At 41.2% G+C, this 26,542-nt stretch overlaps 1 protein-coding gene across 1 annotated transcript in view; it reads right to left on the reverse strand.

Annotated features, from left to right (window-relative positions):
• LOC126484805 (probable chitinase 10) overlaps nt 1-15,092 on the reverse strand; it is a 32,704-nt gene extending 17,612 nt beyond the window's left edge. Inside the window, exons 1-4 of the mRNA XM_050108402.1 lie at nt 15,086-15,092; nt 10,762-10,841; nt 7,240-7,714; nt 6,648-6,945 (exon numbers count right to left, since the gene is read on the reverse strand). Of these exons, the coding sequence (XP_049964359.1) occupies nt 6,648-6,945; nt 7,240-7,714; nt 10,762-10,841; nt 15,086-15,092 (860 nt within the window). The remainder of the gene's footprint in view (nt 1-6,647; nt 6,946-7,239; nt 7,715-10,761; nt 10,842-15,085) is intronic.
• Between the last annotated feature and the right edge of the window lie 11,450 nt (nt 15,093-26,542).

The following is a 26,542-nucleotide window of genomic DNA, read 5'->3' on the forward strand; positions in this document are numbered from 1 at the left end:
AAGCGTGGGCACATCAGGAACTGGTTCATTATACGCGTTTCAGACACCCTCAGTGGTAAAAATCGCGGGGGTTTAAGTCCGGTGATCAATCAGGCCATGTTAGAGGGCCTCCGCGTCCTATCCAACGCCTGGGCAAGAAGTGTCGGCCAACTCTAATGCGGAAGTGAGTTGGTGCTCCGTCATGCAGAAACCACGCAACATGTCGTATTGCCAAAGGCACAGTCTCAAGAATCCCAGGCAGAGTATTCGGCAGGAAAAGTACTTTGCTCTGACGAGGCGCTGTGGAATAACAACCGGTTCAAGTAGTATGTGGTCGCCAAGATTCCCTGCCCACACATTGATGCTGAGCCAATGCCAATGGGAAGCCACGTCCATTCCTCGATGATTCTCTTTAGCCCAAAGATGACTATTCTGCAGATGATAACAGTTCGGTAAAGGTTGCTTCGGTGATAAAGAAGGCAGGTGACAGAAATCCCACAATTGTGATGATCCGTTGCAAGAACCATCGATAAAATCCTTCCCTTAGAGGGAAATCCACTGCTGATAATCCTTGCATTCGCTGCAAGTGATAGGGATAGTATCGGTTGTCATGCAGGATACGGGTAATCGTACTTTCGCTTACACCACACTGGGGTGCCATTTGCTGGACATTGTACTTGGGTTCGTCTCAATATCCCGCCGAATCCGGTCCTCCAGATCTGATGTAAGCACAGCCCGCCTCCTCCCTACGCGTTCGTCTGTCTGAAAAGGACCCTTTATCACACGAACATCCGAAAAGGGCTTGAAACGTTGTGTGATGTGGTTGGTGTCTGTGAGGTACTTGTTTTGGTATAGCCGCCCTGCCTCTAAGCCGTTTGCACCTGCTTCGCAGTACACAAACACCATCTATGTTTGTTCCCGACTTGAATACCGGACCATTCTGATTCTTACAGTACGATCCGTTAATCACACAGCCCGCAACACGAGAGAAACGGACGGGACGTGGGCAGGGTAGCAGTCGTTCGTCAGCGCCATCTACCGTGGCAACGAAGCATCTCCGGACCCATACCTATAGAACCTTTTTTCCTCCATTTTTCAGTCAGTAATCCGTTCCTGCAGTTTGTCGGTTATATTAATGTTTACCCTTTAGACATCATAGATGTTTGGCATTTGAAAAGGAATCCATATAGTTTCATTTGATTGAAATACCTATGCCTGAGTTTTGTTGGATGTTGAGGAGCCTCTGAAATGCTGTTCGAGTGTAGGGGGGAGAGCAAGTGGGCTGAAGAGTAAATGGTAATTAGGATTGAGGAGGGAAGCATGCTAGGGTATTCCGTGCAGGAGTGATATGTGAAACTGACCTAGGGGCTAGCGCACCTGCCTAAGATGCAGGACAACTGGGTTCGAATCCCACCCGTGGTACAAATTTTCATTCGTCGCTTCAGTCTGCATATATGCATCTCATTATAATGAACATTTAAAAACAATAGAATTAATTTATAGATATTTAAGCAAAATGCACACACAGATAACATTTCTAACAACATTATACCACCATACTATCTGATCTATTTGATCTATGTTAATACGTTTTCATTAGTTCACTTTCTTGTCCATTTGTTTGGAACAAATTTTGCAGTTGATTTTAAACTAACTTCCCAATGAGCTAGAGACCTGAAACTTTCAACAAAGAGCTAGACAATGCAATATTAACTCGCTTTCCTGTTTGGAGTGTGGTGGAAAGTACTTTGTTTATCGTTATCATTTCCCGATGAGCTAGAGTCTTCTGACTTTCAACATAGCTCAGAATTATATTATTATACAGCATTAACTCTCTTTCTTGTCTGTTGTGTGGTGGAGGTTACTTTGTTTAGAGGTTACTGTGTTTAGCACCAACATTTCCCAATGAGCTAGAGACTTGAAACTTTCAACATAGGTCCGAACTGTGTGACAGTGCAATATCAACACGCTTTCGTATCTGGTGTGTGACGGAGAGTACTTTGCGTGCCACTGATATTTTCCCCTTTTCCTATTCCATTTGCAGCTGTTTCGTAATAAGTACGGTTGCTGCTATGTCCCCTTGTGAGCTCTATTCTCTCTAATTTTTACCTTCAAGGTCTTTTTGTGAGATAGCTGCGGGAGGAAGCAATGAAGTGGTTGACTCAAGTCTCGGGAAATTTGGGCTCGTGAAACCCAAAATCAACCAATAGATATTTATCCCGAGGAGTTCGGAATTGGCCAAGCAAGTTATGTGGCCACGAACACTGAGAGATCTAGAGTTCCCCAATCGTCTTGGGCTGAAGTATCTCTCGAGCATATCTGTTTGATTAAATATGCTACAGTTCCCCTCATCCCATCATTAAGGAGGAGCAGTGACTTTCGTCTTATAAATATAGCGCAGAGGGTGGTTCAGCAATAACAGTATCGAACATTCTACAGCATTTAACAAAATAAGGACTTAGATCTCTTGCAAAGTGTGCAACGAACCATAGGCTGCCAATTACTCCCAGTCAACCTCGGACGATATTACTGGACTTAAAGCGGGAACGTAGATGAAAAGAAAGCTGGAAGAGAAGTGACATGAAGAGGCCACTAGTGGTACAATCTACAACCTGCTCCTCTCAAAAGGTTCTGGTTTAAGGCCGATACATAACATGAATAATGGGGATCCTGTGGTATTACGTATTGGTACCACCCTGCAGGCTTATAAAGTTGGCCACGGATTAGCAAGTTCCTGTCTGACGCCGACAGAGGTCACGCGGGATCCGGCGAACCCAATTGGAGTACGCTTCCTAGGCCATGCCTCCAGCGGTTCTGGACTACTAGTGCCCTCTGTCGCCAAAATATAGGATCGTGACAAAAAATAAAAACACACCTACAGCCGTCCTTAAGATTTTATTTTATTTTGTCGCTACCAGTTTCAACGCTTAATTGCGTCATCTTCAGGCTGTTTTGATGCGGTACAGGTAGATATGATCCTCATTCATAACCCATCAGTTTCCAGCATTACTTTATACGCAGATAATGTGTCAGCACTGATGCGTTATGCATTGGGATCATATCTACCTGTACCGCATCGAAACAGCCCGAAGACGACGCAATTAAGCGTTGAAACTTGTAGCGACAAAATAAAATAAAATAATAAGGACCGCTTTAGGTGTTTTTATTTTTTGTCACGATAGTAAACGGCTGTCATCTCAGAGACCTCTTGCTAAATGGATGGACATAGGATGGCTGGCTGCGTCGACTCAACCAATTTACGCTCGGAACCACATCACAACACGAAGCTGTGCAGATACGGCCTAGTCATGGCCCCGTTACCACCGTTGTTGCTTTTGTACTAAGTGGACTCTATTCTTTGTTGTATCGTTTCTATTTATTCCTCGTTTCCTTGGAGAAATGCAACGTAAGAAAATCTTATGTTTGCCTTGTTAATTTGTTCACTAATCATTTCTGGTCTTTTCCAGCTTTTCTAAGATAACAGTTGCCGCATTACTCTGTGGGCCACCTCTCCTTACATTTCTGTACGAAGTTGTACACAATAGATGTACTTTCATTAAGGAAATTTTTCCATACTCAACTGGATTGGCGTCGGAGACTGCCTTACCTATCATGCGATTCTACATGATAATTTCATTAAAATTACATTGCCAATCTTAACGTAAGATCTTAAAAAGTAACTTCGTACAAGGGTTGCAGCAATATAGAATACTAATTTTGCACTAATATTACCAATAGCTTCGCATTAGAAAGTGCATTTCCCTGAGGAATAATCATAGACCGAGGATAGCAATGTCGTCAGTGAATCTTATCACTGATTTCCTTTCACCTTCAATTTTAAATCAACTGTTGAATCTTTCTCTTACTTCCGTCATAGCTTCTGCGATGTACAGCCCTTAACTCGCGAGGTGACTTTTATGTAATGTATGCTATGAGGAGTTGCCTGTGTGACACCCACGTTCAAACTGAGATTCAAGCGATAAATCATTTGAAAATTTTGATTTGAGTTACACAACATTTACAATTATTTCAGTACTACTTAAATAGTCCTTGTTGATTTTATTACAGCATTTCACTTCTTATTCCACAAAATCGTGTGCTTTCGAGCGGCTTTATAAACAGTACACATAAAAAAATTACTACAGAATTGAAAACTACATTCTGGAAATTACAGTACCTCCGCACCAGCTAAATATTCACATAAAACTAAATTCCATAGTTTAAGCTTCGCCACGAAATGCACTCGTTAGGACAAAAAGAAAATCTGCAAAATAGACATTCACATCAGGGATCTACACTTTCCCTTAGCATTACCCAGAACATATTTGATGCTAACTAATACTCTAATTATTTTATTGGAAAAACAGGAATGTGTCCAATATTATTGTCCTGAAGTTCTTCGGTATGATCGGTAAAATTGACACATTCCTGCGAACACTATTTGTGCTATACTAAGGGAACAGGTGCGTAGTTCACGAAGGGCGGTCTAGGACATTACAAAACGGTAACAAACAAAAAAAGCGATAATGCAACCGACAATAAAACGTTGTAGAGTTGGCAATTAAGGAAGACTCGCATTCGGAAAGACGACGGTTCAATCACGCGTCTGGACATCCTGATTAAGGTTTTGCGTGATTTCCCTAAATCACTCCAGGCAAATGCCGGGATGGTTCCTCTGAAAGGCCACGGCCGACTTAAAAGCCGCGCGGAGTGGCCGCGCGGTTTTAGGCGCCTTGCACGGACTGGGTGGCCCCTCCCGCCAGAGGTTAGAGTCCTCCCTCGTGCATGGGTGTGTGTCTTGTTCTTAGCATCAGCTAGTTTAAGTTAGTTTAAGTAGTGTATAGTGTAGTGTATGGGTAACCGGAGTATAGAAGCAGTCCGCCAGAATTTATCTTGGAGTGCAAGTGTGAAAAGTCTCGCGAAGCCTGAGTGAGTACGCCTATTGAGTTAAGGAACAGACTGAATGGTAAAGGCAAGAGACTACGTTCTGGTCTTACATTCCTTTTAATCCGAGCCGTTCTTAGTCTTGGAGTCATAATATTCCCTCTTGAGTGTTCGACTTACTGCATGTTACCCGTCTTTCCCTATTGCTCATTCCTATTTTTCTCAGAATTTCGAACATCTTGCACCACTTTACATTGTAGACCATTTTTCCCAGGTCGACAGTTCCTATGAACGCGTCTTGATTTTTCGTCAGTCCTGCTTCGATTATCAACTGCAAGGTCAGAACCTCCTCTCTCGTGCCCTCACCTTCCCTAAAGTCCGCCCCAGTAGCTGAGTGGTCAGCGTGACGGATTGCCGTCCTCTGGGCCCGGGTTCGATTCCCGGCTGGGTCGGAGATTTTCTCCGCTCAGGGACTGGGTGTTGTGTTGTGTTCATCATCATTTCATCCCCATCCGGCGTGCAGGTCGCCCAATGTGGCGCCGAATGTAATAAGACCTGCGATATGGCGGCCGGACCTGCCCCGCGAGGGGCCTCCCGGCCAATGACGCCAAACGCTCATCATCATCATCACCTTCCCTAAAGCCAAACTGATCGTCATCCAACACATGACCTAAAGGAATAGTGGAACGTAAAAGAATAAGATATTTTTTATGTTACTATGATATGATGTTAGCAGCTACTGTGTGGTATGTATGACCCTACCGACTGTATGTTAATCATCAGTAACCATTTCAGTAATGGTACTCGCAGCATAATATGAACACGGAATATCAATCAGAAGTCAGCAGCACGTCACATATTCAGTAAGTATTACGCTGAAAATTATTTGGTCGACCATTGCACTTCATTGTATTTTAGAGGTGACGAAATTCCTGTTTAGTCATCGTTGCCACTGTGACGAAATGGCTATCACTCAGCGGCTGGAGTCAATCGCAACGGGTTGCTGTGACACAGGCATACACACGTGGATTCTGCTGCATTCCAAGTGTTCAAATGGTTCAAATAGCTCTAAGCACTATGAGACTTAACATCTGAGGTCATCATTCCCCTAGACTTAGAACTATTTAAACCTAACTAACCTAAGGACATCACATACATCCATGCCCTAGGCAGGATTCAAACCTGCGACCGTAGCAGCCGCGTGGTTCCGGACTGAAGCGCCTAGAACCGCTGGACCACAGCGGGCAGCACCAAGTGTTCAAATACTGCAAATCAGCTCAGCAATATCGATTTCTGTTACGACGAATGTTTGTGGCCAGCTGCATCTTCTTGTTGCAGAAAGAAACAGGAAAGTTAATCTTCCTGATAGTGCTGCTATCAGGAAAGGAATGGAAGTAACAGTTTGATACCACAACATATTTAAATTGCTTCACTTAATTTTTATTTCCATCATTAATTGACATCTAATGTATAGGAGTGCATAATCAGTAGATTTTATTTGCCTTAATACGTACAGCTTTTGAGAAGTATTTTATTTTAACTACAGATCGATAACTTTTAGTTTGAATAAAGAGCCCATCAGGTTTAAATAAAAATCAAAGTATCGATGTAGACTGTTAGTTGTTAACTTTACCTTTGATTCCAGGCACTTTGTCTAAAATTATCTCATTTTTAATGGTATTGACACAGAAATGTTTAAATTAAGTAGTCATGTGGTGACGGTACATTCATTTTCGTCATTGCATCTCTTTGTATTTGTTCCGACGATCACGTTTCACGCTGACGAGCAGCCGGCATTCGCAGCGTAGTCGCACACCCTCAGCTTTGCGTTGTAGTGAAGACCAGCAGGACACGGTATCAGCCAGGCAACTCCGTTCTCGTCGCACTTGTAGAAGCTGCCGCAGTCGCTAGGGTTGACAAGCTGGATAGCTTCCTTGGGATTCGCGATAGCTGGACACTTGGGGGCATCGGCTGCAGGACTCTCTGCTTGATCGGCTTCACCGGCTTCTTCTTCAGCGTTCTCTTCTTCTGCTGGTTCAGCAGCGTCCTCGGCCGGTTCTTCGGCAGGCTCTTCAACGGGGCCTGGCCGAGAGCAACCAGCATTCTCTGGGTAATCGCAAACTCTGAGCCTCGCGTTGTACTCAAGACCAGCAGGGCAGGCATTCAGCCAGGCCACTCCAGCCGCGTCACACTTGTAGAAGCTGCCGCAGTCCTTCGGATTGGGCAACTGAACAGCTTCTTCGGGATTCTCCACGGCTGGACACTCGGGGGCATCGGCCGGAGGATTCGCTGGTTGTTCAATTTCACCGGCTTCGTCTTCAGCGTTGTCTTCTTCTGCTTCCTCAGCCGGTTCTTCGGCAGGCTCTTCAACGGGACCCGGCCGAGAGCAACCAGCATTCTCTGGGTAATCGCAAACTCTGAGCCTCGCGTTGTACTCAAGACCAGCAGGGCAGGCATTCAGCCAGGCCACTCCAGCCGCGTCACACTTGTAGAAGCTGCCGCAGTCCTTCGGATTGGGCAGCTGAACAGCTTCTTCGGGATTCTCCACGGTTGGACACTCGGGGGCGTCGGCTGGAGGGGTAACTGGTTCCTCTACTGCGGGACTGTCGTCTTCCGCGGTAGTCTGCTCATCCTGTGCAGGTGGTGGTGGTCGTGGACGCCAGCCGCCGGTGGAGCAGCGAGCCCTCTCCGGGTAGTCGCACACACGCCGCCATGCATTGAACTCCAGACCCGCCGGGCACTGCCGGGTCACTATCCTGCCTGATGGTTCACACTGCAGGAAGCTACCACAGTCTTGTGGATTTGGGATCGGGCCGGTTGCGTGCGCGCATGAGACTAGTCCAGGTTTCACCTGAAACATATCATAGAATCTTCATTGCGCCACATTCACTTATTTCACTTCAAGTAGCAGTGGCAAATTGGCAGCGAGTTTATTAGTATTTAATCAATCATCAAACACCATTCTGTAATGAACCGTTATCAAGAAACCGAGTTGTTATTCTTTGATATTGTCAGTGGCGGTGTGATCTGTTGATTTAAAATATTTGTGGATAAAAACCCTATGTCAAGATTGCAAATTTTCTTCATTGAGTATCACTTTCTGCTCACTACCGAGCCATCTTCAGAACAATTTAAAATGTTTCAAATTTAAAATGTTGTTCAGTATGTGACACTCATTACATTTCGTCGTATTTTTTTATTTAACCAAGGCGTCTTAGTCCTAAGAAAGACGATATGTAATGAGCGTCACACACTGAACAAGATTTTAGATTGATCTGAAGAGGGCTCGGTAATAAACCGAAACCGGTAATCAGAAAAGAAAATTTTCAATCTCCACTTATAATTTTTATCCACACGTTTTATATCAGTGTGTGGTGACATTTCATGCAAATTCATGCATGTGAGAAGGAACCACCAGTAGTGTGGGACGCACCACGGTGAATGAGTTATGGTCTGCTGCCGTGAGGCCAACTGAGTGAATCTGGAGACGTGTTGTACACCAAAGGAGCAACATATCAATACATAACACAAGCATTTCTTTTAAAAAAAGTTATTGAACTGAGACAAGTTTGGCGCGGCCCGCCACGAATTCCTCTAAGTGCCCCCCTCTTCGTCAAAGAGTAGCATTTGCAACTTACGTCTTCAATTATTTTCTGGATGTATTCGTACCTCTGTCTTCCTCTGCAGTTTTTACCCTACACAGCCTCCTCCACTACCGTGGAAATTTTCCCCTGATGTCTTAACAAATGTCCTATCATCCTGTCCCTCCTCTTTGTCAGTGTTTTCTTTATAATACCTTCTCTTCGATTCTGCGCAGAACTTTCTTATTCCTTACCTTATCAATCCACATAATTTTCAACATTCATCTGTAGCACCACATGTCAACCGAAATTCAGCCAGAAGTTAAATTCAGGATGTCATCACAAACAGTCGGGAATACGAGTATTACTGGAAGCTGGCTTTAGAGTTCGAGTTGCTATGGGATGTTTACCGATGATAACAGAGATTTGCCATTTGTAAAGCCTGAATGGTCGCAGGATCTGGCAAGATTGGTAAGCCCTCTTGTGACATACCTCATGACGCGGGCAACAAAACGCATATGCTAGCAGGATAATGCATGATCCCACACTTTATTCCATACCAGAAACTCCTTCAGATTTGCATGGATACTTTACTGGCTTGTCCCAACCCCCACCCCTGATTTATCAATCAAAGAATATGTCTGGGAGGACGTGTAATGGCTACTAGCTTGTAGACCGAAACTTTCGTGAACAGACACAGTACGTGCTACAACGAATTAAGTGATGTGTTTGTGTTCGTATTCGGTAGGGTAGAAACTCATACTGATGTTGATGACTGGCATCAGTTCTGTAAGAAAAGATAGGTTAATCGATTAGTACCCGTTATGTGATGTACATGATCTACATCTACGTATATAATCCGCTAACCACCAAGCGGTGTGTGGCGGAGGGTACAATTCGCGCCCAAGTCATATTCCCCCCCCCCCCCCCCCTCTCTCTTTCTCTGTTCCACTGGCGGATCCCGCGAGGGAAAAGCGACTGTCTGAACGCCTCAGTACCATTTCCCTTATCTTTGAATGATGATCATTACGCGATTTGAAAGTTGGTGGTAATAATATATGCTCTACATCCTCGGTAAAGATTGGATTTCGGAATTTAGAGAAATGCCCATTTCTGTTTAGCGCGTCGTCTATCTGCAAGTGTGTCCCACTTCAAACTTTCTAAGAGATTTGTAACGCTCTCGCGATGACTAAATGTACCAGTCACTAATCTTGCCGCTCTACTTTGGACCTTGCCAATCTCTTGAATCAGATCCAACTGGCAACGGTCACATGCAGACGAACAATACTCTAAGACTGGATGAACTAACGTATTGTAAGCTATTTACTTTGTTGAAGGACTGCATCGCTTCAGGATTCTACCAATAAACCGCAATCTAGAGTTCGCCTTACCCGTTGATTGTGTAATCTGATCATTCCATTTGAGATCATTTCGAATAGTCACACCCAGATACTTGACGGATGTTACCGCTTCCAAAGGTTGATCATTTATTTTGTACTCATACATTAATGGGGATTTTCGCCTTGTTATACGCAGTAGGTTACACTTACTAACACTGAGAGATAACTGCCACCCATTACACCACGAAATTATTTTCTGCAAGTCCTGATTGATTTGTTCACAACTTTCATGTGATACTACTTTCCTGTAGACTACAGCATCATCGGAAAACAGTCTAAGGCCGCTGTCAATACCATCAGCCAGATCATTTATGTAAATCGTAAAAAGCAGATGACCTATAACGCTGCCCTGGGGCACACCTGACGTTAATCTTGTTTCTGTTGAAGTTACCCAGTTCAGGACGACATACTGCTCCCTGTGTGTTAGAAAACATTCTATCCAACCGCATAGACCGTAAGCGCGTACTTTTTGTAGCAAGCAACAGTGCGCAACTGAGTCGACCACCTTTCGAAAGTCGAGAAATATGGCGTCAACCTGGGAGCCGGTATCTAGAGCCTGTTGTATATCCTGCACAAAGAGGGCCATCTGTGTCTCGCATGACCGCTGTTTCCTAAAACCGTGCTGGTTTCTGCAGACAAGCTTCTCAGAGTCTAGAAAGGTCATTATGTCTACACAAAATGTGTTCCATGATTCTACAACAAATCGAAGTCATTTCATAAATATTGGACAGTGCTTCATGATGTAACACTTTTTACTTCCGTCAAGGATGCCCAAAGTGTGAAATATCGCTCACCAAAATCCAAGTCGACAAACTGCTGAGTTACGCTGGAACTTTTTACCACATTTGTTTTAGTAACAAGAAAGGGAATGGAACACAAGAACTTGTACAAATGACTTTTGTGCACTGAACACTTACCGCTTCTCTCGTGTGCAGAGTCGCTGCATCTGCGAAAGACGCCAACGCCGCCACCAGAGCCGTCACAATTATCACGAGACCTGCAAAAAGGAAACGGAACCAAACGATTAGATGGTGCCAGTTCGGGTGATTTGAGTTCTGTTTCTTTACGCGATATACCGCACGTAAACGTTCGGTGTGACACGTACATGACTCATGGGCTACTGTAAAATCGAAATCGATCAAAGAAATAGTGAAAACGATTTGTGACTTGTATCGCCAGGACCAGAATAGTGCATCTGGTCAAATGCCTTCGGGCGTCTCGTCTTGTTCATTTCACATATGAACCTATCACCTAATAGGTTCCGTTATTGTTGTTAAGTCATCCATCTTCCAGAGGCATAATTTGCTTTATTTTGTCGAATGTATCTGGCATCGAACCAACGTTCCAGTTGCCGGGTCAGTGCAAAGGAAAGAAGTTTGGGGATTAACCGCCTCGACTTTGAGGCCTTTACAGATGTCGTAGACGGCCGTTCTAGGGTCTACAGTCTGGAACCGCGCAACCGCTACGGTTGCAGGTTCGAATCCTGCCTCGGGCATGGATATGTGAGATGTCTTTAGATTAGTTAGGTTTAAGTAGTTCTAAGTTCTAGGGGACTCATGACCTCAGAAGTTAAGTCCCATAGTGCTCGAAGCCATTGGAACAGATGTCGTACATGCTCACCATTTTCTGGTCAAGTGTCCGGTAACTGCGGATGTACAACTGTTTATGGATGGGCTGCACCACTATTATACATTATGGATTGAGACTTCTGCAATACCTCAACCCTTCGCCGAATACGACAACATTTGAAACTTCTGGCAGATTAAAACTGTGTCTCTGTGACAGAGACTCGAACTCAGAACGTATGCATTTCGCGGGCAAGTGGTAGAGCACTTGCTCGCGAAAGGCATAGGTCCCGAATTGAGTCTCGGTCCGGCACACAGTTTTAAACTGCCAGGAAGTTTCATATCTGTGCACACTCCGCTGCAGAGTGAAAATTTCATTCTGGTAGCATCCTCTAGACTGTGGCTAAGCCATGTCTCCACAGTATCCTTTCTTCCGGGAGTGCTAGTTCCGCAAGGTCTACAGGAGAGCTTCTGTGAAGTTTGGAAGGTAGAAAACGAGTTAGAGGCGGAACTGAAGCTGTGGGGATGGGTCACGAGTCGTGCTTGGGTAGCTCAGATGTTAGAGCACTTGCCCGAGTTCGAGTCTCGGTCCGACACAATGTTTTAATCTGCCAGGAAGTTTCATATCAGCCCATTTTCCGCTGCAGAATGAAAATTTCATTCTAGGTGGTAACGTTTGTCTGAATGTTGCGGTATCTTAATGGTTCCACCAGAGAAATTTCCATCACCCCGATATTTGCCTTAAGTTACCCGAAGAAAACGTACCTGTCGCCGGCACATGTCGTCTTCCTGAATGGGACTTCAGTTCCCTAGGGTCTGTGCCCCTTCGATCGTTCATATAGGCGCTTCGAGCAGTCCAATCCACAGCCTCCATCAAATCGGAATGAAGGAGAATTATTACGTCGATATAAATCATGCAACCATGTTGCGCCGGCCGAAGTGGCCGTGCGGTTAAAGGCGCTGCAATCTGGAACCGCAAGACCGCTACGGTCGCAGGTTCGAATCCTGCCTCGGGCATGGATGTTTGTGATGTCCTTAGGTTAGTTAGGTTTAACTAGTTCTAAGCTCTAGGGGGCTAATGACCTCAGCAGTTGAGTCCCATAGTGCTCAGAGCCATTTGAACAACCATGTTGCCGGTGAGAAAACTATACAGAAGAAATATAAATATCAGCTAGACCTTAGGGAAGGTAAGAGGAATGCTGAAAATTAGTTGGTCAGATACTACTGAAACGGTATTGATTCGAAATGACGAGAAAAGAAATGTATTGCACACGTTCAGTAAACAAAGGGATCGGAAGTCAGGACACATCCTGGGGTGTCAAGGAATTGCCAGTTTGGTAATGGAGCAACGTATGGGGGTTAAACGCATACAGGTAGCTCAAGGTTTGACAGCAATAAGTAGCTTCCCAATGAATCTAGGTGGCAAATGTGAAGTGGCTTGCGTAAGACAGAATAACGTGGAGAGCTGTATCGAACCAGTCTTTGTGCTCAACCCCAAACAACAACTGTTGCAGAGGTCACCGAGCGTCTATTCTGCTATTATGCCTGTGAATGGAAACAAAACATAAGAAAAATAAGACACTGCTATAAGTTTTCTCTATGTAGAGAAAGCATTGAACTGTTCGAAATGGCCCAAAGTATTGGGAAATCTCAGAAAATAATTACATGAAATATGAGGGAAGAATAAGAATAGAAGACTGAAAGAGAAATATTAGGATGAAAATGGGGTAAGGGAGCTAACCAACATTTCTTCCCTACTGTTTAATCTCTTTATGGAAGAAGCAACGAGGGAAATGAATGCAGAGTACAGAAGACCTATTAAAATTCGTGGTAGATGGATATAAACGACCAGATTTGCTGATAACATTCCTGTCCCTTGTGAAAATGACGAAAGCCTGTAGAATCTGTTGAATATAATGACCACAAATTACGGAATTTTAATTCAGAGTAATTCAAAGAAAGAAAAAATATTGTGCAACATAAATGAGATTACAGAAAAATTAGCCTCAGAATCAGGCAGTCTCTCAGTAGACGAATTGGAGGTATTTTATTACCCTGCAAGTGTACAGGAAGCAGATGAGCGCAGGCAGAGACGCTTGTGTCAAAACCTGTGCCTCACTTTGCGTAAGAAATTTCTCAGAATGTGCGTCGGCTGCACACCAGCATATGGTAGTGATTAGAGGACTTTGGCTTTGTGGAAGCTGGGAAAGAAGAGAACGGCAACTTTATAGAGGCGTGATGTTACTGAGAAATCGTGAATTGTAAGTGGAGTGATCAGAAATCAGGTTTGCCGCTGAAGTGATTAAAGGACTATATGGGAAAAGAGCAGCACTATAGCAGTAGTGTTTAGGCGCAAGTTAGGTCATCAAACGACTGAACGCCACTGTCACCCCGACACAGGTAAATACTAATCGGCAGGCATTTGTCGGATGCTGTTTATTTAAATATACAACTTGTTTAGAGTGGTTAACATGTTACCTTCAAATGCTGGTGACATGCATTTCTCGGTTGTCTGTCCAAGAACTCTCGCTAATAACCGCTACACTGCGTGAAAATATTGACTAAATGTTAGTTTCGTGGATTATAGTGAAATACCATCAAAAGGATGATTAAAAAGGTTAACCGTTGTATTTCCGTCTTCCGTATGCACAGTTACATTAAACGACGACATGAACTTGCCTTTCGAAGCTGTCTTTTCGTTAAAATTTACTAATATTTACTTTGAACTTTCACTCCTTGCCGTATGTAGTAGCACAAGCTGTTGCAGAACAACATGAAAAATTGTGGCCGGTCGTTGTGGTCGAGCGGTTCTAGGCGCTTCAGTCCAGAACCGCGCTGCTGCTACGGTCGCAGGTTCGAATCCTGCCTCGGGAATGGATGTTTGTGCTATCCTTAGGTTAGTTAGGTTTAAGTAGTTCTAAGTCTAGGGGACTGATAACCTCAGATGTTAAGTCCCATATTGCTCAGAGCCATTTGATTTTTGAAAAACTGCGAATTCTGTTCAGTAGACAATGGTGGTTACCCAGAAGAAACTAGTTAAGTGTTGTAAATAAACAAAAAAAAGCGACAATTATATATGATAGATTTTGGGGAGCGGAAAGGGACTAGTGGCTGGCAGTGCTGAACAATGTATTGTTTGAAGAGTGAAGTATAAGAAAAATCTAACTACTAGTACAAATATGCTGACCGTAGTTCGTTATTACTAACTCTTAAGAATTGTATTCGCCGAATAATAACTGTAGAAGTCTGTGGTACACTTTACACCGTATACTACCAAGTGCCCTCGGTGAAAACAAATAAGTGTTGAAGCAGTGCACGTTCAGGAACTTTAGTCTCCATGACACTGCTCCTCGTCAAAGTAACTATGGATTTCTAGGTTACTTGTAGTCTGAGGCCAGAAACATGTTTCACGAGAGGAGCACTTCTCTTCGTAGCGCTCCCTAAACAAAGAGAGTAAACGAAACGAAACTCATTAATGACTCCGTCCTGATGCCACACTAATACATAGGATGTTGCCTTCATAACGAACAACAGTATCAAAATTCGTCACTTTTACGTCACTCTTATTACATTTTGTTCTTTCAGTAAATCTCTGATAGAGAATAGCAAGCACAAACACAGCTTAAACAACGCAGAAAGACTGAGAAACCCCGAAAGCTGTGGCAGCGGTACTCACCTCCCATGTTGTCCGCTGTCGTTCGATGAAGGTGGCTCAGTGTCGCTTCGCGTACGCTTAAATACATGTCTGCTGTACACGTGCTCTCCGCCGGATTCCGAGGTTTGTGTTCTGGGAACGACGGGCTTCGTCGTTACAGATTATACTGTGTTTAATACTATTTAATCCCTTTATCTAAGCAGCTGACGGCGGTGACTGATCTCGCTTTTGTACCGCCCACTGTACGCCGCACCAATAACAAATTTCACATTGCAACCGATAACATAGTTTCACTTGCATTGTTTCTGGATGCGTAAGAACGCTCAAATCATGGCGTAGGAGGCGTCTGACTGTTTTATTACGAGGGCTCAGCCCGATGAGTCCAAAGTTCTAAACCTTTTTGATTGTCAGAACAACAATTCACATAATGCACTTTCCTTTATGCAGCGCATAATGCACTTTCCTTTATGCAGCGTCGATACTTATATATTTACTGTAGTGCACTTCCTCTACCTATTTTTACATATCTTTATACATAGTCGAACGAGCTGCTGTGGTGGTTAAGAAACAGGATTCGTATTCGAGAAGAAAGTCCACACACGTTTTGATTTTACGTGATTTAACTGCATCACTTTAAGCCACAGCCCATTTATTCGCTCATCCTGACCAACTTTACTACCGTTACATCTCTAATTAAATCAGCGAGACACAAAACCCTGTTCTTACCTTCTCTGCATACGCAGGCATCTGAACCAAATCGCGGATCACGTCACAGAGAACGGCTCTGATCAATTCTTCCGTGACATATCCTTCAACTTATATTATTCGTATCTATTAGTTCCTCACATAAACTTTGGCCATAACGTTACTTCAATCTTTTCATCCCCAGCAGTGTATTACGATTCATGAATAGGTATTTTCCCTCCTGCACTCTGTCCATGTAGACCGTACTGTCAGACGCGAAATCGGAACAGAGTTTCATGAGAGCCAACTAGATCTTCACCGTGATGTTCATACAGTGGCACAACATATGAAAGCACCTTAACAACGAGAGGTAAAAATAAACCTATGTTCCAGCGCAGTTCAATAGAGCGCATTATGTCTTCAATCGCCAACTTGACAATGGGTGTTGCGTGCGTTATCCAGTCTGCCGAGATGCCTCGAAGGATCTCTGCAACCTTAGATCGTGCGCACATTACTAGGGCTAGGATTTTTGTGATGATGCATATATTTTTCGTAAAGACCGACATGGTCCTTAAATATGTATACATGTTTGTTTTGCAAAAACTATATGAGTTACTATAATTTGTTAAGTCATATTCTAAGGTTTTCATATGTTTTCTGCCATTGAAAATAATTCGACTTTACTGCACTAGGACAAAGATGAATGAGCGCGATGACGATTGGTAAATAAAGTCCTTGACTCCATGTTTATCTGTGGATCGCTTGTTCGCCAGTCAGTTGTGCAGCACTGGGGCATCCTTATTTGATGCACAGCATCGAGCAGCTGAGTCTTTAGAGAAGGGTATGTAATATTTGTGAATCTGAGAGAACTAGTGTCGAATACTTTACTATGGAAATGAAAACTTGTTTGTAAATATACGTTATTGATTCTATTGATGGAGAAGATGTTTTGGAGCAATTTTGTTCAAGGTAATCAATGCATGCGCAAGAATGTAACGTTTGTTCATCAGAACTATTAATTGAATGTGATCTTCGTACCTCAAATAACTAATATCATTCATGAGTAGTGTTAATTTGATCTATTGGTTTTCAATATGTCGCAAGTAACGCATGTAACTTTGATGAAATAAAAAAAAAGAAAATATTTATTTATTTATTATGTAAAAATGAAAACGAATGAAAATGGATTTGAAAATGGGGAAGAAATGTTGCTTTAAATATTTTTGTTATTTGCTCTTTCAGTACGAACTTTGTTGCAGAACCCCTTATTTACGTGTGGTAATAAAAATTCATTTAGACAGAATTAAGCACATTTAAAATTACGTGAACCTTAGCAACCCTCTCTTGCTGATAAATACTAACTGATTAACAACATTTAGTTGAAAATTGTATAAATCAAATTTTTTACGTATTTCGGCCTTGGCACACATTTTCTAAATGCGGTGGGTTTTTTAAATATTTACTGAATTCTTTCCCGGCGTTAGCTATGGAACACAAGACTGTCTCTGTTAGCATAAAATGGTTAAATATTGCCAAGGCGACTTGAACGTTTAATTATCATTGACAAAACACATTTCACTATACGTTTAAGTTATATGCTTTAGAAATTGAAAGAATCAACAGATTAACAACTTTAACGTTAGTTATCCGCCTATGAATGCACAAATGTAAAACCAGTAATAAATTCCGTCAGCCTCAGGATCGCTGTAAAAGAAAAATATTTCGTAATTCACTGCTAATTTTATCTGCTCCCGATTTACGGGTTTGGTTAATTTTTTAGCGGAACAATTTTTTAAATGTGCCGCCGCTGCAAATCGTTCGGTCGCGGCACAGCCCAGCAACACCAACGATAATCGCTAAAAATGCTGAAAATTCTTTAAAGAAATATTATAGATGACATGGTCAAGCTAATTTACATTAGTAATACACAATTTTGAAAAATTATAACGTATTTAGACCACCACAATAATTAAACTTACATTACTTTGTATTTTCTCCTCTAATGGCGGCTAAAGATAGATACAGACAAAAGAAGTCTACCCATTCATAAAATGTACGTCACAGGTTCCTCTCTCTCTCAGCTCTCGAGAAAGACGACAAAGAATGCACATTATGTATTCCTATTTATACTATTGCTCATTGTGAATGTCTCTTTGTAATCTTACAACATTATTTTCCTCTGTGGCTGTATTTTACATTTTTTTTATCGCAGATATTAACATATTTCGTAATTACATTATGAGTATTGAAATATTACAATCATAAATACATCGAGAATATTATTACAGAAAATATTACAATAATAACGAATGTCCTTTATACAAAATTAAATAATATTTTTTTGTTAAACAATTACAGTACATACAAATTGCTTCATAGTGGCGTACATAGTACAATTAAATGCCATTTAATTTTATTAATAGTGTGTGTGCTGCCAGGGAACGTTACATACTGGAATGTCTGTAATTTTTGTATTTAGAGAATTTCGTAATTTTTAGTGTGTTCTTATGTGGTACAGTCTTTTTTTCACAGTAATCAGAGTTTCAACTTTCATGATCGATTTCCTTTATAGTGAAACCCTCTTCCATGCTTTCTTAGTAAAGTTTCGAATGTTTTGTCGTGTGAGAATTGCACCTTACGCCACACGAAACCACACATTGTTTCTGACAAGCAAAAGATAAGTTTTGTAGTGAGTAGTTTATTTTTCTGTTTAGCTGCATCTGCAAATTTTTGTTTGCTTTCGACAACGTCAGTACACCAGATACCAAACAACGAGCTCAGCATGAGGTAAGTCACTTATATTTCAGAGCAGACCTCACTTTGCATTCTTGTGAGGAAACCGTTCGTAGTCAGAATTATCAGATGTTGTGTTAAGCAAGAAGATTAATTTGCAGTGAACAGTGTAGATAATCTGAGACAATTATTTTTCTTCTGAGAAGACCGGTATTATATTTTTCTGGACATTTCAAGTCAGACATTGCACGTCAAGTCACGTAACTTTCATAATGTACTTCAGCATTGAGTTACAGTTAACTAGTTTTCACTGAGTATGCAATTAGTTGCTTTTCGCATTTAATTAGTTAGCTTTCACTATGTCAGATTCAGTATTTCACTAAGTTTAAAGTTTTGTTTCACAACACTGTTATCATGCGCAACAAAGGGACGACCAATAGTCATATTGCTCAGCAGTTGAACACGATATCCAAGGAGTACGTTACACGAAGAGTGTTTTCGAACAACTATATTCAGTATTTTCATTTACAGATAATTTTTTATAGAAAGCTTACACGTTCGCCTAGGATAGCCCTCTGGTTTTTCTATGAGTACATAGTTAGACTGCAACACAAGTTCTCCTAAGCAAGCCAGGGCTGCGCATATATGCACAAACGTTTTGCATTTTCTCTTTCAGCTATTGTAATTGCATTGTGATTTTTGTCTATGACTTTGTGTGTTCTTTTCATAAATATTGAATTTGAAGATCTTTGTCACGTAAGCACACAATAGTGCAAACTGTATGAAATATTTGAGTATTAATTAGATGTTATCCCGTGTTAATTATGTGTTTTCACAGATATTGCTACTGCATAAAAGAATTTTCGCTTTCGGATATTTAACTAAGAATTCATTTAGCTAAAATAGAAATTTTGTTTGGTAATTCTGTTTTTCAAATTGAAACACTACGGCTAGCAACGAAGTATTCTCTCATGCTATCTGATGGCAAATCATGTCACAAAGTAATGACTCTATAATTAATGAAAAAGAAGCATAACACTCGTTACACAAAAATAAATTATTTAAGATTTCTGAGAATGCAAATAACTTTCCAACAAACATGAGTTTTCTATCAGTTAACGAAACAGAACAGATTTCCAACAGCGAACAAGTAATATCGGAAGACGAATCGGCAGGTGATAAATCGTCTCAGCCATATGAAATTTTGCGTTTTACCTCCATTTCATTCAATGAAACCATACGCTAGCCTACATCTGTTATTAACAATACGCACTCAGTAAACATGGATGTGGAAATCTACGATCCATCTTGGTTAGAGTCGGTACTAAAGATGTAGAAAACACAAGAATAAAACACAAAATCACATGAACCAAAAAGTAAATCACGAGAAGAAACTGGTAAAGATATCAAGGAATTTAAGGAAAAACAGCAAAACCTTTCTGTAGGAATCCAACAAGAGACTAGAAACGACTTACAACCTGTTATTACGAGGTTTGAGGCCGAGATACGCAGCCTTGATACTGAGTAAAATAATTTTAAAACCATACAACAGAACGGCAAAGAAGAGCTACTTCGAAAAAATAATTCCCATTGTACCCAGCACAGCACAGTAGCCTCGCAACTCACAGAACGCCACGACCACCTTGATATTACAATTGAAACAATTATTGAAGTGGTACTAGCATTAAAACTGAACACTGACGAACAAAAAAGAAAAAAACTTAGTATGTTAAGAAAGAATGTCGGTCTTAACATTTCTTCTGCAGCCTTCAGTCGCAGTTTAAAACCCCATCTTACCTGAGTACTTGAAGTGACACATTACGTCACATGTTGATGACATCCTCATAGCTGAAAAATCTTCGTCACAACATAACCATATACTCAATATTTTGTTACAGATTTTTGAGGAATCAGGAAAAATCATCTCGTCTGGAGGCATATGACCTGATTCCGAGAAACTTGAATCAGAGCCATTCCATTTCCTACCACCAAAAATAAGTTTGTAGCTTCCTTGGTTTAATAAACTTTGGTCATCTTTCCTCGAGAATGAAAATTCTCGCCACCCCAAAACTTTGTTCTCTTACTGATAAAAACACAATATGAGATTGGGGTGAACGTGGGAGAGTAGAGTTCCTAAATTTAAAAGATGTACTTCTGAATGCTTCAGTCTCAGCACATGGAGACGTGTCATGCGATTTTTGTTTAGCTACTGATTCGTTAAAGATTTGATTAGATACTTATCTATTCCAGAAATCTGAGGGACCTGCTACAACTTTTACTAGCTTTGTTCTAACGAAATGAGAAAGTGTTAGTCAGTAACTGAACTAGAAGCTATCATTTAGGTATTTTCCAAATTTCGTTTTCTCTTGTTTGCTAATCAGATTTAAGCCTGCAGAGACCATCTTGCCCAAAAATTTTTTAGGTCTTCAAAACTGAATCACGACAGATTAAAACTGTATCTTCAAATGTTCCGTTTTACTCTATTTCATATTCCTGGCTCAGAAAATGTTGTCGCTGACACTTTATCTCGTGTATCTACTGGCATAGAAGAAAGTAATATGGAAACGAAACTTGAGAAAAACTTCAGAATACTGTATACATGGAAAGTTGCCTCTGATAACTTTATTCCTTGCTCTTTAAAAGATATTCCACAGAAAGAGGATAAGGATCCCGTCTGGAGATACCTATAAAATAAGTGACACGATAAAACAACCACAGAAAAAGGCAGTATAACGTTGTGTGCAAGAACATTCTCTGTAAGTGGTGTACTATCAACGACTCACTCTGGATCTCATGTATTCCCGATGTTCAGAAACAAACTCATTTTGTACATGCATCTCTGTTAGAGCATATAAATGTTACAACGAACTCCACACAACCCGTTATTTCAATGACGTAAAAAAGAGAATCAGAAAAGTTTTATCTGTATGCAAATTGTTTCTAAGAGCAACGCCACCGCTGTTACACACTGCGCTCGACTACTTTCCATAGTTCGTACAAAGTTAAAAGAGTTAGCAGCTATAATGCTTCTAGGTCCACTGGTATTAACTGAGAATGGATTTTCAAATTTTTTGTTGCCGAAGAACTAACTTCTGAATGTATCTCACTTACCCCATATGGAAAGCTGCTGGAAAAACGGTATCACATGCATTTGTAAAATATTTCCTACCTGAAGTAGGACACTTTGATAAGGTAATTTCGGATAAAGATTCCCAGTTTCAGTCAGACATCTGGGCAAAAACTTTAAGAAATCACAAAATTAAACCCTTATTCATCTCTCTCTATTGGCCACAAGCTAATACTTCTGAACGCCTGATGCGCGAATTCAATAAACTTTGCAAGTTATACTGTCGCCGACAACACTGGGATTTCGATAGGAACATACACATGTTTCAAAGCATTTTAAACGAATTTCCACATGATTCTACTTCATTGTCTCGCTTACTTGTACTTAAGAACGAACAGCTACCAGACTGAATCAGAGAGCTTGCACGATTTCGTAACTCACGCAAGCTGCGTCACAAAGAGGTATACGTAACGTCAAGAATTGGGTAGAAGGAAGGTAGAAGTCACAACACGCTAAGGTAAATGTCACACAGCTATACATTGATCAGAAAATTCTAGTGAAATCCTATCCTTTATCACATATGCTATTGAAAACTACCTTGAATTGCTAGTGTTATGGCATACATTTCTGATATGTTACGTTCTTTATGATGTTTTGTGATTATATGACGTATGAGAGCATTATCCTGTTGAAATATCTACCGTTTTCTTTCGTAACTAACTACACACATTTATGTCCTCAAATCAGATTATGATACATATGATGATATATGTATACATTAAAACGAATTTGGCTGTTATGCATATTCCAGATTTATAGAACATATTTGCACCTGGGAATGCACCGTTGAATTAAAACATTTTTTACTACTATATGATAACACTAGGCAGAGACACTTTTCACATACGCAACAGAAGGCTAACCAATAGCCAGTATAGCCAGTATTGCTCAGCAGTTGAATATGATATCTAGAGAATATGTTATCACAAGGAAAAAGTTTTTGAAGAAAAGAATATTCAGCATTTTCATTTATAGATGCCTCTTTATAGAAATCTTACAGTATTTATGCCTATTTTGAGCATTGTTCTCTGATAGAGCATGCAGGGTATCCCACTCAAACCTCCCTGAGTTCAAAGACCCAGGAAAAAAAACTACAGTAGATACAACAATGAAAAATGCATTACATTGTAGAGAATCTCAAATAATTTGTTCATTTATCATCAATACACCTCTACATGAAAACTATTTGTAGCACAAAGAATATCGAGTATATATTCAATTTCTTACCATGTTCTTCGTAACATTTCCTCTGTTATTGTTGCAATCGCATTAGTGATACGATGTCGCAACATATGGATATCGTCCACTTTGGTCGCATACAAGCGGTCCTTCACGAATCCCCACATGAGGAAATCAAGCTGTGTAATGTCGGGTGAACGTGGTGGCCTGGCAATGGGTCCTCCACGTCCGACCCAACGACTGGAAAATTTCCTCTCCAGGAAATTGCAAACAGCCATTGACCAATGCGGTGGACCTCCATCTTGTCGAAATATGATGTTGGGTTGCAAGTCTTGTATCTGAGGGTACACAAACTGCTACAACATGTCCAGATACACTGATCTTATTCACTGTTTGTTCCACAAAGACCAATGGTCCAACAATCCTGTCGTGTATTAGCCCGCACCAGACGTTTAGTTTAGTGCTATTACGAACATGTTCCATGGCAACGTGCGGATTTTGAGAACCCCAAACCCGAACGTTACGCCTATTAACCATACATCTGAGAATAAACATCTTTCGAGAAAGCTGGCATCCATATCAATATGCTGCAGTATATCCACAGCAAGTTGTTGGCGGCGTGGTTTGTCGTTCGGGGGCCAGATGTTGCAGAATTTGCACTTGGTAAGCACACATACGAAGACGCTGGTGAACTACACGATTCAATGTTGATCGAGGTAGATCACGTTGCCTAGATGCTTGACGATTTCACTTACGTGGGCTTCTGAGAAACGTTTGTCTGATGTCCTCCACTGTCTCTTCTGAAACTCCGTAACGTGCACCACCAGAATGTTTCAGAACACTTCCTGTTGCCAGAAACTTGCTGTACCATTCCTTAAGTGTTTCACATCAGGTGGATCACATTCATACACACGACGATAATTTCTTTGCACAGTAATCAGCGATTTTGTTTCCGCAAACCACACTACTGCTTGTGCGCGTTGCTGTGGAGTCGCCATTTTCACTTCAAGCGACCATGCTGCACTCTGGCGACGATACTTGGCACTTCTGACATGGGAATATAAATTCTTTGAGATGCTCTACAATGTGGTGCATTTTTCACTGTCGTATCTACTGTGGTGTTTCTCTCCTGGGTCCTTTAAATCAGGGAGGTTTGAGTGGGACACCCTGTATTGTAGTAAGTGGTCATATTAGTTGCGTTTTCTCAATTCAAGAAGTAAAGAACTATATGAATGCATTGTGTCTTCTTACGGACATATGTAATCCGCAGCTGTAATGCATATTATGTAAATTGTTGGTGGACAGGGAAAAAGGAAGTGAAGGAACTCTTTATGTCAGCTGCATTGGGAGTTTGTGCGGAAACAAGGGCGCCAAGTAAAAATGTATGCTGCAACAGGATTTGAACCAGGGATCTCCTGCTTACTAGACCACTGCGCCACCCAGACACAGTGTTTATTGCACTTAAGCGAATAATCTCGGTATGCCCATCGTCCGACCCACTTACCCACCTAGCGCCACGTATCCGCAGTCCCCATCCATATCATCCATGCGCGCTACTTTGAGATTCCCGCAGGAAGTCGAACATGACTGTGCATTAACACCGAAGAAATGGATTCATAGACCGCTGATGCGACTCAACTATCTGAAAGCGTAGTGTCTGTTATTTCAGACAGAAAAACACAAACGTCAAGAGCAACGGATTGGAAAGGGAAAAATACTACAGCAAATGCTCGTAGATTCTCATTCGTCACTCTAACAAGAACTTCGTACAGCTCTCCTATGTGCTGATATTCCCTTAAGTAAATCAAACCAATCAAAATTTCGTGACTTGTCAGAAAAATACCCAGGCAAGCCTCTTGCTGATTCTTCCACACTAAGAAAAAACTATGTCAGCCGATGCTAAGAAAAAACAATGCAACAATTAGAAAACGGATTGCATATAAAAAGTATGGATATCAATGAACGAAACGACAGACTCTGTCGGACGATACTACAGATGTCATTGCGAGAACTTTGGGAGAAGATGGTCCAGGCGAAAAGTTTCAAATAAACCGGGAACATTTAGAAAAATTAAATTTTTCCACCATTAGTGAACCATTCGAAATATCTGTGGCCTGAAGGCATTGAGAATGATAGTGTGTTACTTGTCGTAAAAGCTGCGCCTTGTATGATGAAAGCTCCCGATTCACTAAAAGTGTTATAAAGTAAAATGCTGCACGTGACTTCATTAGCTAACTTCGTACAGCAGAGATTCGCGGTAGACTCAGTGATGTGAAATTTATTGGGTATGTCAAAATGCCCCTTTATGTGTTGCAATATTTGCTAGTTCCAGACACTTCCTTACCATCATCTCTTATTTTGACCAGATTGGGGACCTGGATTGACGGCTGCAAGCATTACTGCCAGATATTAAACGTCGATCATCAATTCGTTCGACAGCAGTGAAGCCATTCCAAATGGACTAGCTGAAGCATCATGCAAACTTTCGCGCATAAAATCAGATTTTGGCACAACTCCTTTGGAAAATCACAAGTGTCATAGGTGAAGCAGATAGAAGAAGTGTTTGTGGTAATGTGGGAAAAGAAATGTCAAATAAATGGGAAAGGTGTTAGAAAAATCGAAAGATATATTACACTGTGCTCCATCAAAGCGATTTCCTTGAGTGAAAAGTTCTCCTTTCATCATTTAGATTTAGATTCAAATGATATTGACCGTTTTTAATATGTTCTTCTTGTGTCAGCTGAAGTGGAAAGATTACTCCCAAATGCAAGTTTCTACGTGGTCGTGCGGTAGCGTTCTCGCTTCCCGCGCGCGGGTTCCCGGGTTCGATTCCCGGCGGGGTCAGGGATTTTCTCTGCTCGTGATAACTGGGTGTTGTGTGATGTCGTTAGGATTAAGTAGTTCTAAGTTCTAGGGGACTGATGACCATAGATGTTAAGTCCCATAGTGCTCAGAGCCATTTGAACCATTTTTTTTTTTTTTTTTCCAAGTTTCTATTGGCTGACAATAGGAAAAGCGTTGTTATTTAAAAAATTGTACAACATGTTCACTGTACGTTATAACTCAAAGCTCATAAATTGAAGTAAGTAATGAGGATATGCAAAAAAAATATCAAAGGTTAACTGTGCTCTAATATGGTTAACTGTGCTCTAATATTGTTAATAAAAACTGTATTAGAACTTCAAATTCCAGAGTTTTGATCGCTTCTCATGTGCATTTTATTCTTAACTTCAGAATTCATTATCATTAATCAGCCTTATAACGTGACAGCGAATCGTGGGTACAGAACGAAAAACCAGAAAACAGATACAAAGAGAAGGAATGAGATTTCTTAGAGTAGAGAACTAATGTAAAAAAAGAAAATGTATGAAATGAAGACATTCGAAAGGATTTGAAAATATGGATTGTCAAGGAAGAACTGGAGGAAAACAGAAATGGAACGAACATCAGCAAAGAGTGTATCCTGAGAGACTACTGCTTCAGATAAACAGATAGGAACTGTAACAGGCGACAATTCGTTTAATACGGAAAGTACAGAAGAAGAAGAATATCATCGTAAACTGACTTATTTTTTTCACAACAGAAGTTTAACTTCATTTCAATGTTGCAGTTCAACTTTTTTTTCTTTCTTGAGTACATTTATAATTTTTGTTGTTGTACCACCATATCTTTCGTGCGTAATATTGTTATTTTTATATCACAAAATTCCTAACCGTAATTATTACCCTACGGCAAGAAGGGTTGTCAGCTACTGT

The sequence above is a fragment of the Schistocerca serialis genome, chromosome 6 (assembly GCF_023864345.2).
Source record: "Schistocerca serialis cubense isolate TAMUIC-IGC-003099 chromosome 6, iqSchSeri2.2, whole genome shotgun sequence".
Lineage (NCBI taxonomy): Eukaryota > Metazoa > Arthropoda > Insecta > Orthoptera > Acrididae > Schistocerca > Schistocerca serialis.